Source organism: Protopterus annectens, chromosome 6.part1, assembly GCF_019279795.1.
Source record: "Protopterus annectens isolate FY-2018-M chromosome 6.part1, PAN1.0, whole genome shotgun sequence".
Classification (NCBI taxonomy): Eukaryota; Metazoa; Chordata; order Ceratodontiformes; family Protopteridae; genus Protopterus; species Protopterus annectens.
This window is the reverse complement of record NC_056738.1, coordinates 488,139,877-488,154,401: the sequence shown is the minus strand read 5'-3', so window position 1 is coordinate 488,154,401 and position 14,525 is coordinate 488,139,877. Positions and strand designations below refer to the sequence as shown.

At 41.0% G+C, this 14,525-nt stretch overlaps 1 protein-coding gene across 1 annotated transcript in view; it reads right to left on the bottom strand.

The window, feature by feature from the left end:
- PIKFYVE (phosphoinositide kinase, FYVE-type zinc finger containing) overlaps positions 1 to 14,525 on the bottom strand; it is a 3,858,188-nt gene that overhangs the window by 1,153,718 nt on the left and 2,689,945 nt on the right. Inside the window, 1 exon segment of the mRNA XM_044075403.1 lies at positions 13,194 to 13,365. Coding sequence (XP_043931338.1) covers positions 13,194 to 13,365 — 172 coding nt within the window.

Below are 14,525 nucleotides of genomic sequence, written 5' to 3'. Positions count from 1 at the left end.
GTTCCAACTTAGAGGACGTAAAAGATACAATCAGCTTGTCAGTCTTCCTGAAGGATTAAGTTTTGTCCAGGTAAAATTTGAGTTGCCTGTGAAAGTCTGGAGAATGCAAGACCCCCCCCACACACACACACACTTTTGGGACTGGGAAAAAATGAGAAGGTGAATAGCCTGATTGACATAGTTTGTTCACTACCTTAGGCATGTAGCATGGATTAGCCTTGAGAATAAACCTGTCTTTGTGAAAAATAAGGAAAAGGGGGAATAGCCAGGAGAGCTTGTAGCTCAGAAACTCTCCAGGCTGAGGTGAGGGCCAACAGGAAGACTGTTTTCCAAGGACAAAATTTTTACAGACATGGAAGAAACTATTCAAAAGGGATACAGAATAAGCTTTTCGAACACACAATTAAGATCCCAAGGGAGAAAAATGGGTTTCCTTGGTGGGTTAAGATGCAGAACTCCCCGAGAAAAAGACTGACCTCTGGCCTAGCCACAGAAGTTTAAGACAGAGGCAGGCATTATTAGCAGACAATTCAGCTTTTACAGAATAGCAGGCCAAGCCTGATTGAAGAAGTTCACAGAGGTATTGCAGAAAGTACATTTGTGTACACTTACCATAAATGTAGATGTTAGAGTGTATTCACTGTTGCAGTCATTATACTTGGGTTATTCTGCTGGCAGGCTACCCTCAGTTGGCCTGAATTCCAAAGTCTAGGTCTGGCGTTGGTTGCTGTCACCTCTTCCCTGATGTCAGTGCACCAGGGGTATAAAAGATGCAGCCAATGCCATTTTCCTCAGTTTTTCTTGCCCCAGATGTCAGGTGCCCCCAAAAGGGTAGGCTATAAATATGTCAATAGAACATGCATGCACCAAAATATATAATACCTTCGTCTGCAAGCAAATACCACATAGGTTGTATAAATTAGAGAAGTGCAGATAAGTTGCAGCAAAGATATGGGGGATGGTGGGTAACCTGGACTGCAACAGTGAATACACTCGAACATCTAAATGTATGGTAAGTGTACACAACTGTACTATGTTCTTCGTGTTTCACTGTTGCATTCATTACACTTGGGTTGAATCCCAAAGCTATGGTTGGGAGGCTAGAGCTAAATAGCATTAGGAGCAGCTGTGAGGCCCTGCAGAACTACAGTGGCAAAGCCTGCCCTGGATTTGGAGTAGAGTGGTAAATGATAGTGCTTTGCAAAGGTGTGCACTGAACTCCAGGTATCAGCCTCTAAAATGTCTTTGGTTGGTACTCCCCTGAGGAAGGCTGCTGAAGTGGCTGCTACTCTATTAGAATGTGGCCTAATGCCCTTAGGCACTGGCTTGCCATGTTGTGAATAGCAGAAATGAATGCAGTGGCCTATCCACTTTGAAACAGTCTGCTTTGAGATAGCCTTTCCTTGTGATCCTGCAACATATGCCACTAGTAGTTGCTCTGTCTTTCTGAAAGCTTTGGTTCTGTCCAAATAGAAGCGTAGCTGTCTGTGTATGTTCAAAGAATGCAGAATTCTCTCCCCCTTATTCTGTGGGTTTGGATAAAAAGTAGGCAGATGAACAGTTTGGTTAAGGGCCACACCGGACACTACCTTAGGCATAAAGGTCGGGTTTGTCCTCAGAGAAACCCTGTCTGGATAAAAAATGATAAAAGGTTCCACAGCCATGAGTGCCTGTAGCTCTGAGTCTTGTCTTGCAGAGGTTATTGCTAAGAGCAGAGCTGTTTTCCCAAGATAAAAACTTTATATCAACTGTAGCGGCTGGCTCAAAAGGAGGCAGGGTGAGTTTTTCCAAAACATAATTGAGGTCCCATGCTGGTATTGGTGATTTCCTTGGAGGCCTTAAGTTTTTGGCTCCTCTGAGGTACTGCCTTAACAAGGGATGAGAAAAGATTGGTGGCTCTGTATTGTAATGAGCCGAAATGGCAGAGGCATGAATTTTAATTGATGAAAAGGATAGGCCTTTGTCCAACATCTCAGTTAAGTATTGCAAAATCTGAGGAATATTTGGTACAGCTTTGTCACTTCCTTGTGCCTGGTTCCAAGCACAGAATCTCTTCCATTTTCCAGCGTATGCTTTTCTGGTACTAGGCCTTCTGGCCTCCAAAATGACATCCATTACAGCTTTAGTGAGAGGTGCATTTTGTATCACTACATTATCCGTCATGCTGCCAGATTTAAGGTCTTTAGTTGGCTGTGCAGGATCTGATTGTTTTGTTGAGATAGTAGATGAGGTATTTGAGGCAAGGTCCAAGCCGGGCATTGAGACAAGTTCCTTAGGATTGGATACCAGTGCTGGCGGGGCCAGTCTGGGGCAATCAGTATCATCTTTGGCTTCTCTTGTCTGACCTTTAGGAGTACCTTGGGGAGGAGAGGCAGTGGACGAAAGGCATATACTGCTAAGCTTTTCCAGCTGAAAGATAGGGCATCCACTTTCCATGCTTGTCTGTAACAAGTCTTTGTGCAGAATCTTTTTAGCTGGTAGTTGTGAGGAGAGGCAAACAGATCTATATCCGGGCATCCCCATTTCCTTGTTATCATGCTGAAGACTTGTGGATCCAATTTCCACTTGTGGGGATCCATGAGGTTTCTGGTTAGTTCGTCTGCCAGAGTATTTATCTTTCCTGGCAGGAATTGTGCCTGCAGATGTACTTGGTAAGTCAATGCTGTGTCCCACAAAGTCATGGCTAGTCTGCAAAGGGGGTAAGAATGAGTGCCTCCCTGCTTGTTTATATACCACATGACCATGGTGTTGTCTGTCTTTATCAGTAGTTGTTCCGGATGAAGTAGTTCCTTGACGGCTGTCAGGGCATTCTGAACAGCTAGCATCTCTTTTTGGTTGATATGTAGATGCATTTGTTTTGCGGACCATGTGCCTTGAATACATTTTCCTGCCATGTGGGTCCCCCAGGCATAATCTGATGCATCAGTTGTTAATGTCTGCCTGGCTGGGGTAAAGTGAATGGCTGTCCCTTGTTCTGGTGGCAAGCCTTCGCCCACCAACGAAACTCCTGTTGCAGGCAGGAAATGAGGGTAATTATTGTTTCCAGGCTGTGGCAATGTTGAGTCTAAACACTTTTTAGGTACCATTGAAGTTTCCTCATATGCAGTCTCGCATATGGAATTAGTAGAATGCAGGATGCCATGAAGTCCAAAGCCTGCAGAATTTTTCTTGCAGATAACTGGGCCTTTGTTGCCAACAGGTTGAAATAGGTATTCAGTTGCCTTTGTTTGTCTGGCGTGAGATAAGCCACCTGGGTAGTTGTATTTAAGCTTGCACCCAGGAATACTATCTCTTGAGAGGGTACTAGTTTTGATTTCTTTTCGTTGACTGTATACCCTAGGCTTGTTAGAAATCTCTTTACAAACGCCAGATGCTGTAGTAGATTGTCCTTGTTCTCTGCCTGAATGAGGCAGTCGTCCAAGTAAGAATATATCTGTATTCCTTTTTGCCTGCAGAATGCTATTACTGGTACCAGGCACTTTGTGAAGACCCTGGGCGCAGTAGAGGAGCCAAAGGGCAGTGCAGAGAATTGGTAATGCATTGACCCATCTTTGAATCTGAGGTATCTTCTGCATGTTTGTCTGATTGGGACATGCAGGTATGCCTCTTTTAGGTCTAAAGTCACAAGCCAAGCCTTCTTGCCCAGCATGGGTAGAAGTTGCTGTTGAGTCAACATTTTGAATTTTGGCATATCCAGAAATGTATTTAGAATAGCTAGGTCCAGTATTGGTCTCCACGTCTTCTCCTTTCTTGGCACCAAGAACAGTCTTGAATAAAATCCTTGTCCCTGCTCTTGCTCTGGTACTTGTTGAATGGCCCTCATGTCCATGAGGGATGAGACTTGCTTTTGTACCTCTGCTCATTGATGTTTTGGCAGGTCTGGCCAACCGTTTGTCCTTGGCAGAGTATGGAAGTGAAACTTGTAGCCCTGTGACACTATGTCTAGGACCCATTTGTCCTGGGTTATTATGTGCCAGTTTTGAGAAAAAAAGTGCTAGTTTTCCCCCTAAAGGTGCTGCCAGAAGATAAGTGCTTGGTGCAGGCAGGGGGAAGTCATTGGGACTGTTTCCTGTATGGCTGTGATTTGTCTTCACTTTTGGAGGTAGAAGCACCCCATTGTTTAGACCTGTACAAACCTTGGGGCTGGGATCTGCCTCCTGGGTGTCTGTATCTGCCCCTTTGTGGTCTGTCTGACACTGGAAAGGACCAATTCTTTGTAGGCCAGTGTCTACTAAATCTTGGAGGCTGAACCTGTAAGAAATCCTTAACCGTTTGCATAGATTTAGCTTTGTCCTCCATTTTCTTTTAACACCTCTTCTGCTTTAACACCAAACAAAGTATCATGCTGTAATGGGGCATCCAGTAATTTTGCTTTGACATGATCAGGCAGACTTTGTTCCTTTAACCAAGCATGCCTCCTGATGACAGAACCCGTAACAGCGGCTCTGCAGGAGGTCTCCAAAGAATCAAAACCACATTGCAAAGTATGCTTTCCAACTTGTTCAGCTGCATGCAATAAATCCTGCATTTCTTTTTCTGCACATTCAGAATTTGTCAACATTCTCTGTTTAAGCAGTGACATAATATATTGCTGATATTTGAGCATATGAAACTGACAATTTAAAGCCCTTATAGCCAAGGTAGCGGAAGTGTAAATCTTTTTTCCCCATCTGTCCAATGCCCTAGAATCCCTGTCAGAGGGGGTACGGTTTTTTGCAGCGGAAGCCTTGACCCCTTTGGGACCCTGAGAGATAGTTTCTGGGTCAGCAGCAGGGTTTTTGAAAAGGAATTTATGAGAGTCAGGGACCCTGTAGTACCTGTCTGGCTTAACAGGAGCTGGCGGTAAGGAGTCAAGGGTCAGACTGGACTCTGAAAATACATCATCAACAATGTCTAACACAGGAGAAATAGCTAGGGGCCTGTGTTGAGGTAGTAAAAGGAAGTCTCTGAGCCTTTTCTTAAATTCTGAAAAATCTTGGCTCTCCCAGCGGAAATGTTCCCTCATGGTATGCAAGGTTTCCCCAAAAGAGTAATCCGTAGGAGGAGAGGCTGAAAAGATAGATTCTTCAGCATTAGAATCCTCATAGGGAGGAAGAGAGTATTCCTGATCAGAAGAGGAATCAGATGAAATGGAAACCTGATATGAAGATTCATATTCTGTCTCTTGCCCAGGCCTTTTATCAGGTGGAGGAAGGGAACCCCTGATCAAAGTAATTAAGTCTTCGGCCATTGTGAGCATCTGTTTTTTGGGCGTGGAGGCCTGTCCATGAGGCTGTTGCACTTGTTTCTTTGTCTTTAAGGGTGCTTTAGTCTTTGCCTTTGAAGCTGAAGTCGTTTTAATATATAATGGAGTTGGTCTGAAAACACCCTCAGAAGCTGATGCATGCTCAGCGGCTCCGGACCCATCTGAGGGGAATAGTCTCCGAAGGTCCAATACCCTGAGCCTCCAGTGGCCTAGGCGACTCCACGTGGGAGTCAGTAGCGGCCTGCGGGTCTAAAGTAGCAGGTGTCAGGGGCTGCGAAGGCACCTCACTGAGAACCGGTGAACTGGCGACTGGCTTAGAAGAAGCCTCGTCGTCGGTTTTGGACCTCGGATGCCTGTCCTTTTCTTTTTCTTTGCGTTTCTTGTGAATTCCGGTAGTCAGATGGCTATCCGACAACATTGTATAAGTAAATCTTCTGCCAAAATAGTGTAATGCAAAATCGTACCGACGCTTAACAGTGTGTTGGTTAAATCTAGCACAAAACTGACAACTAGCAACGTCGTGGTCAGGGCCTAGGCAAGGAATACAGTAAGAATGAAAGTCCTTATCAGGTATTTGCTTCCCACAAGAAATATAATTATTAACTTTTTCTGACATCAGTCTGGAGCAAGAAAAAAGTTTCCCCAACGGGGTACTTAGCTTTTAATGAAGACTTCGGATCTGAAATTCGAACACGAAAATATCAGGAGTCGGCCGATCGGCACTTGCGAACTGCTTATGCTTCGGGCACCGCACGGCAAGAATGACTGAGGAAAATGGTGTCGGCTGCATCTTTTATACCCCTGACGCACTGATGTCAGGGAAGAGGCGACAGCAACCGACGCCGGACCTAGACTTTGGAATTCAGGCCGAATGAGGGTAGCCTGCCAGCAGAATAACCCAAGTGTAATGACTGCAACAGTGAAACATGAACATCCATAGGTATCTGTGTTAACAGTGGATGCTAACTATGTTTGCAGCACCCCAGTAGTGGGTCTCCTAGCCTCTTGTAGGACTTGTACAACCTCTGCAGAAAAGAGGGGTCTTTGAGGAATTAAAATCCTATCATCCCATAGGGTCAGGATGAGAAATGGAAGATTTGGGTGGAGCTGCAATCCTTTCTGCTGAGTTATCAGGTCTGGCTATAGAGAAACTCTGCTGTAATTTCTCTTTGCCAAGAGAAACAGCATGAGGAACCAATGTTGCCTCGGCCTAAATGGAGCAGTAAAAGGAGTTTTGTTGCTTCCTTTTGTGCCTTAGGAAGAATGTTTGGAAGAAGCAGAGGGGGAAACGCATAGAGCAACTTCCCTGTCCAGTGAAAAGAGAAAGCATCCATTCTCCAGACTGGTGGACAAAGGCCCCTGGTGCACAACTGAGCTTATAGTTGTTTGGAGAAGGAAAGAAGTCTATCTGAGGAGTGCCACACTGAAGCGTGATGTTGTGGAAAACCTCTCTGTTCCAAGCCCACTGTTGGGGGTCCTCACGGCTGTGAGCGATGTCCATTTGTGTTGCTAAGTGCCATGCCAAGACCTGGTGCCTCCTTGTTTATGTACCACAGGATTGTGGTGATGTTTGTGTACACTCGAGGTGGTCAAGGCTTGCAAAGGTTGGTGAAAATCTGAAGAGCTTGCTGAAAAGCCTACATTTCTTTCAGACTGAAATGTTCCTTAAAGGAACTGGGTTTTGCCATTTGCCCTGCACTTAATGTGATCTTGGACATGCCCCCACACCTCATCCAAGGCATCCTTATAAACCTGTTAATGAGGAGGAGGAGGTGGAGGTGTGAAACATAATCCTGGGTTGAGGATGAGCTGTCCGTTCCACGAAAGTAGTCCTTCTTGAACAGGGGAGAAGGGAAATCAGGGTGTCCAAGCGGTGGCAGTGCTGGGACCACACATTTCAGGTACCACTGGATTTTCCTCATGTGAAGTCTGGCCAGGGGAAGCACAGGAATGATGGCAGCCATGAATCCCAAAAGTCCTTAGCATCTCCCTTGCACAGCAATAGTTTGCAGAGGACAGGCATTGGAAGTAAATGGACAGACTAAAAATAAAAATAAAAAAATAAATAAACTACATGTTGATGGAACATTTGCTGCAAGGTATCTTCAACGAAAAGTTATACAACTATTTATTTGTAGCCAAACCAAGAACCCCAGTGATTTTTGGTATTCCAAAAACCCACAAAGGGTTGGACCCATTACAATTTAGACCAATAGTTTCTGGCAAAGGAGGTATCCTAGAACCTTTAGGTAAATTTATAGACCATGTGCTTAAGGGATTTGTTACATCTTTGAAATACATTTGCAAAGACTCCTGGGATTTCCTTAAAGGCATAGGATTTCAATTGTATCACTCTGACCTTTTGATGGCAACTATTGACATTGTACAATTATTTCCGAGCATACCCCATTCAATGGGTTTGAGTTGGTTTAATGAGGTGTTGGCAAACGAGGCTAATCTTGGTGCAAATGTTTCCAACTTACTGGTAGAACTTATGGAAATCGTGTTAAGTAACAATTTCCTTTGTTTCAATGGTGAAATTTATAAACAAAAGATGGGTGTGGCGATAGGTGCTCCGTGTGCTTCTACCTACGCGAATATTGTACTGCACAAATGGGAGCAGACTTTTATATTTGCGACGGCATGGGCGAAGCATATCAAACATTATGTTAGGTACCTGAACGACATATGCCTTTTATGGTGCGGAACAACAGAAGAGTTTTTGAATTTCATTGGTTACATCAACTCTACCACTTCATTTTTGGTTTTCACACATTCTGTCAGTGACCAAAGTTTAAATTACTTGGACATCACCCTGTTTAAAGACACTATCAACAACAGGTTTGGCTCAAATGTATTTAGGAAACCAAAATATTCCAATTCATACCTGCATTTTGAGAGCAGCCACCCTTTTTATCAAAAGAAAGGGATTGTTAAGGGGCAGCTCATACGTGCATCCAGAATGACCAGTACTACAAAAAATTTTTTAGAAGAGGTGAACTTCTTGAAAGAGAGGTTTTACGAAAGAGGTTATCCTGTCACATTGGTCAACACTCTGGCCTTAGAAGTATGTACGCATAGGGAAGATAGATATATCCACCTTTATTAGGGTCTATCACCATGCTAGTGGATGAGCTGAATACCAACCCCCAAAAGTTTGAGCAGAATGTATACACACACACTTTTTCCAGTAATTCTAGGTTAATAGAGGAAGCAGTACTAAGGTTTTGGCCCGTACTTTCATTACATGAAGGATTAACAGAGATGGTTTCAAAGCAACCCAAATTTGTTAGGCGAAGGGACACTAATTTGAAAGAGTTGTTTGAAAGAAAGCATACAACAGAAACTGTTAACATTAGACGCAAGAAAGGAACATTTAAGTGTGGAATGTGTAAACAGTGCCCAAACATTCTCAATGGTGACACTTTACATATTCCATCAAGGAAATGTACATGTCAGGCAAGTGGGTATTTTAATTGCAACACGAAATATGTTGTTTATTTAGGTTTTTGTTTATAATGGCAAAGCTTCTATGTAGGGAAAACAGAAAGGACATTAAAGAGAAGAATTTATGAACATTTATATGACATCACAAAGAAGAAGGAATCTAATGCTTTTTATAAGCACTCATTGTCCTGTCCCAACATGGAGCTTAGGTTTACTGTTTTAGAGCAGCTTACACCGGATGGTAGAGGGGGTGATTGGGAGAGTAAACTGGAATGTAAAGAGCTTATATGGCAAATAAGGTTGGACGCTGCAAAATGGCCAGGGCTTAATGACAACATGAATTTGAGCAGTGTTTTGAAATTAAGAAGAGCCAAATTATAATACAACATAAAATTGGTATATTCACATACTTAATACACTCCCAAAGAATTGATTCATACATTTTTTATTATTTTGATTTTTTATATTCATTCATTATTTTTTATTTATTTTATTTTTTTTCATATTTATTTAGTACTCATTATGCATTTATTATCTTGATCGCAATACGATCCATTTAATGTTTTGTTGTTGTTGAACAATGTTTGGCAAGAAGTTTATGTTTCGAGCCTTTACGTATATGAGAAATATTATGACAATGCTATTTAACTTGGTTTTACATGTAGCCCTTTTAATGCCAAGCACTTGTAGGTGATATTTTATCAATTAGTTTTTTTAACTTAATTGATCACATGATTTTTTTAGTATTTAAATAGGAGCAGTTGTTATGTGGTGTTCATCTTGATAAAGCTCAGTATTGCACTGAGCGAAAGCGCTTGAGGGATTTGTTATTGTGTGGTTTTTCATCCAATAAATTTGTTCGTTGAATTTTACCTACTGAATTTTTATTTACCTTCTTTCTGCTGTGAACCACATTTTTTGGTTTCTTGGCTTTAGTTGGTTGTTTGTGTTCACTTTAAATGGACAGACTAAGAACTTACTCCTAGGGAAGGAAGGCATGCATTTTCTGTGTGTCCAGTCTGCATCCCAGAAACACCAGGTCCTATGTAAAAACGGTCTGTGATTTTTTTTTTTGTAGTTTATAGTAAAACCCACACCTATCAGAAGATGGAGGGTTAAGTGAAGACACTCAAGTAAAATTTCTAGGGAGACAGCCTGGATCTATAGGCTATCCAATCATGGAAAAAAAATGTAATTTCTTGAGTGTGACAGAAAGCTACTGCAGGAGCTAGGCACTTTATAAACACTCTTGCGAGTGTAGAAAAGACAAAAAGGCAAGCAGGAAAATGAAAATATGAGGAGCCAAAGAAACACCTGAGGAATTTCCTGCAAGCAAGAATGGGAATGTTTAAGTAGGCATCCTTCAGATCAAATGACACTAAGAAAGCCTGTGGGAGGATGAAAGGTAGAAGAGTCTGAAAAGAGAGCTCTTTGATGGATAGTGTATTGTATGCCATTCTGCACTAACTCCGAGCATATCTGAGCATTGCCACTTAGATTCTTGACATTGCTAAAGAATGCCTTTTGGTTATCTTTGGAGTCCTTAGCAATTTTTCTTTAGAAGCTCGCCTTGGATGCTTTTATGAGGGATTGTAGTTTCTTGCTGATGCTCATCAGGGATGTCTTCCCTTCTTGGGATTTTACTCTTTTCTGTACTAGTTTCATCCATCTATTGTATATAGCTTGTTTATGGCAGGGGTCCACCAGACTGGTTCCCTTTACTTGAAGAAGTGAGTCTTGGTTTTGCTTGGGATAGCACGATCCATGCATTCTTGAAGGTGCCCGTAGAATGCATCAGTAAAGGATTTTGCAACTTGGACACCATTATCCTTTAGCATGGGGGCTTTGAAACGTTCCACCTCGGTCTTAAGTAACATGAAGTTTGCTTTTGAAAAGTTTTTCTCAGTGGTTTCCTTGTCAGGGGGTTGTGGATATCCAAAGTGATTTGTTTATGGTTAGATCTAACCAGTGATGGGCTGACCTCTGATGCAGAACACCGGTTGCCCATGCTGGTGATGACCAGGTCCAATATGATGTCACCTCTGGTGGGAGTGTTGACCAGTTGATCCTGGGCGTTTTGAGTTTATCAATTCTAGGAAATGTTGGGCAAGGCAGTTAGTACTTCAGTACTTCTCCCACTTAATGTTTGGTTAATTGAAATCGCCCAATATTAGGGTGTTTGTTAGGGACCTTTACGTTTCCCAGTGTTTCCAGAAATGTGGAATGGGGGTCCAGGGACATGGTGGGTGATCTGTAGCAAGCTACAATTTGAACTGCAGTTTTGCCTGTTGTTAGTTGCATGTGGATGATCTCTGAAGCATAGTGCTGTGCCACTAAAATGGAGGTGTGGGTATTCTTGATGAATATGGATATGCCCTCCACCTTTTGTATTTCGGTCCGGGTTTTATATATAGAAATATATATATATATATATATATATATATATATATATATATATAATTTAAGAAAAATTGTAGGAATCGCCATATTCTTCACCATTTTTTATGGCTTTTGCACTACTTAAAATTTAACACATGATGTATGAAATGTTATTTTAAGTAGATCATGTGATTTCACTGGCAAGCTGAGGAGGCTTGTGGTTATGAGTGAAATTGGCTCTTTGTCATTGTGCCTCTCTATTTATAAATTTTGGGTTTCACTGGTACTGGTGAGTTTTGTTTCTTGGAGTTATATACTGTGGTTCTTGAGATTCATACATTTTACTCTGCAATCCTTATCAAAAACACCTCATCAACTATTCACCATCACTACAAACTGCTCAATTAAATGTCATCAGACAGTGAAATTCAGCATCACAGTTCCAACCCATTTTCTATACTCCAACAAAATAGTAACCCTATTGCAAGAACAGAAAGGCGCAAAACAACACTACTGACAAAGCCAGAAATAGATGTCAAGCCATTCTTGTAACTGTTAAAATAAAATACTCATCATGACGGCCTGAAAGCAACATCTACATCATTATAAAATCTTCTCGCACAAGTGAAGGGAGGGAATGTGTGTATATATGGCCATTTCTGATAAATGCACATAATTCAGCCTATTTGACAGAAAGGAAACATAAGGAACAATTTACCTAAAGATACAGAATGGAATGTGGACCTTCTAGAAGTCACTGGATCACCTGATCAATGACAGTACAGATTCACAATAAGGAAATTATGTGATGACACTATCATTTGACAATGGTTATGAAAACAAGACTGGGGCAATGTCTGTGCTCTACTTAGGAAATAGAGAAGCTTCCAGTGCATTTCCTTAAAGACGACTAGTCAGCAAAACAGAACCAGGGTGTGAGTTACAAGTCAGCTATCTGGGTTTGGAACTGGTTATATGACACAAAATTACTTTGGCTGGCAGATGAAAAAGTGAAGTGACTAGCAAACATGGCTCTCAACTGCTTTCTTCATGAAGCAACTGAAATAAAGGATTTTTTTTAAAGATACTGGCTCATTTCAATGAGAAAGTGTCCATAACAAGAGGAACTGCATTAATATTCACTTTTTGAAGAATAACAGTTCCACTGCATTTAGAGGTTGAAGTATAATAAATATAATCACCACTAATATTACAATCCACATAAATCTTACACAGGATGAGAAACATCAAAGCAAAATCAGTGGCAGTTGAAATATATGGCAGTGGGATACATTTACTCCTCTGGAACATTATATGGCCCACGACACATACACTGAAAATGTAACAATGACCTACCTTTAAAGTGAACAATTTGACTCAAAAACAATAAAAGTACTCTGAAAACACAGTTCATCAAAATGACAGATCCAGTAAACCAAAGCTCTTACCTCCAAGTCACAAAATAAACTACTCCAAAAACATTTCTGGATCAAAGGAAGAAACAGCCTAAGTTTAGCAGGTTTTCCAAAGTGAGCAGCAACTACATTCTCAAGGGTCAGCTAAGCAAGTAGATACACTGAAGGCCAAGAAACCCAGCCATATGGCCTCAATGCTGACTCATTAGGTATTAAGGAAGAAGACTCACAGGCAACAGACATACATTTGGGAGTCATTCTCCAAGGAAAACTGAGTTCTGCACTTTAAGCAACAAGCTAGCAATTAAATGAGCAGATGCAATCCATACTGCCAATAAAAGAATTGCTTGAAGTCTCACTCTTACTTAAGACAAACATTCAGTTAAAAAAGTTATGTCTACCTGCATAATTATTTAGACAGAATGCAATATAAAATGCCTTGACACAAGCAACACACTCTTCTGCACTTCATATATACTACAGCTAAGACGGCTGACTATTAAAATATGCTTTGACACTCTTTGTATACAAAAAAAAAAAAAAAAAAAAAAGACTATGCTTGCAAATGAATAAAGAATGAATGACTGTATATACTCCACTGATCTGCAATGCATGTTATCTTTCAGCAAATTAAAAGTTATGAGCAAAGTGCTTGCATAGACTTATGATTGCTATAGGGCCCATGGTAAGGGACTTGCTTCTCTTACCTGCTTGCATATTTTACACCAAGAATAGGTAAGTATTGTGTGCTGGTACCCAGGAACAGGAGAGTCCAGCTCCTTAAGAACTATTTGTACACAGCCATTCCCATGTACAAAGCGCCGAATATGGTGCACCATTGGAGTTTCACAAAACATACTAGGGCACTGGTATGAAGGCCTAAAATAACAAACAGAAGGAAATAAAATAATTAAAAAACACACAGATATATTGACACAAAAAAATGAAATGTTGCAAAAACAGAAAATCACTCTCAAAGTTTATTTTCATATCAAACATGAGTATCTAGCAGCACTATATCACCAATGTAGTAACTGCCAGAAGTCAGAGTTATGGTGGGATTTGATTTACTCATAAATGGATAGGTTTGATCATTGGGGTGATTCTGTGGGACTAAAACAGTGCAGACACAAAAGAAAGTCAATCCTGCATGGCTCCCACTACTAGTAGTTACGGCAGGTAATATGTCTTGTTAAAACTTCACATTTTAGACATTACTAGCTTTATGATTTTCAAATGCTAAGCACCTCCACAATCCTGCATATTTCAGTTAGAAGAGTTTCTTTATCACTTGCATACTATATTTTTGATGCAAACCAGGATTTATGGTCTCAGGGGTGGGGTGGGGTGTTTTTTTGTTCACTGTAATCCGAAGCAAGTTACATAAGGTAAGCAAGTAATAGACTCTGGATTTACACAGTATTAATTTTGTGGGTCAGTTTTGCTTCCTAACTTTCTGCCAAGCTAAACTGATTCCTGTAATTCCCAGCAGGGAATAAATCACTATGCACTAGATTAAACAAATAAGTAACCCCAACCATTTCTCATTACTGTAGTCATACAGTAGACAGAAAATTAACGTACTCTTACTGCTACCCAAAGTTTAAAATCTCTCATACATTCCATGACTTCCTGAAACACAACCAATTTTGCTTCAACTTCCTTCCTTAGTTTACTGCACAGTTTAGGACACCTCCCTATAAATTAATATCACAATACTGACCTAAATATGGTGCCTCCATGGATACTGAAACGTTTCACTCGCATCTCTTTCTACTGTCCAGCTTTTCACTTAATACACACTTCTACAACTTAATACATTTTCAGAGAAATTTCAGTGCAGACATAAATATAATCTAGTCACATGACTGCATGATGAAACAGGTGGTAAGCTCAAGTAACAGAGAGAGACTGGGATTTTGTATGCAGACATTTAAGGAGAACAATAATCATACAAAATATTATATTCATAAAGTAGCAGAAGGTCTTCTAAGAACTAAGCCAACACGGGAATAGAGAAAGGAGATTCTGCCGATAGG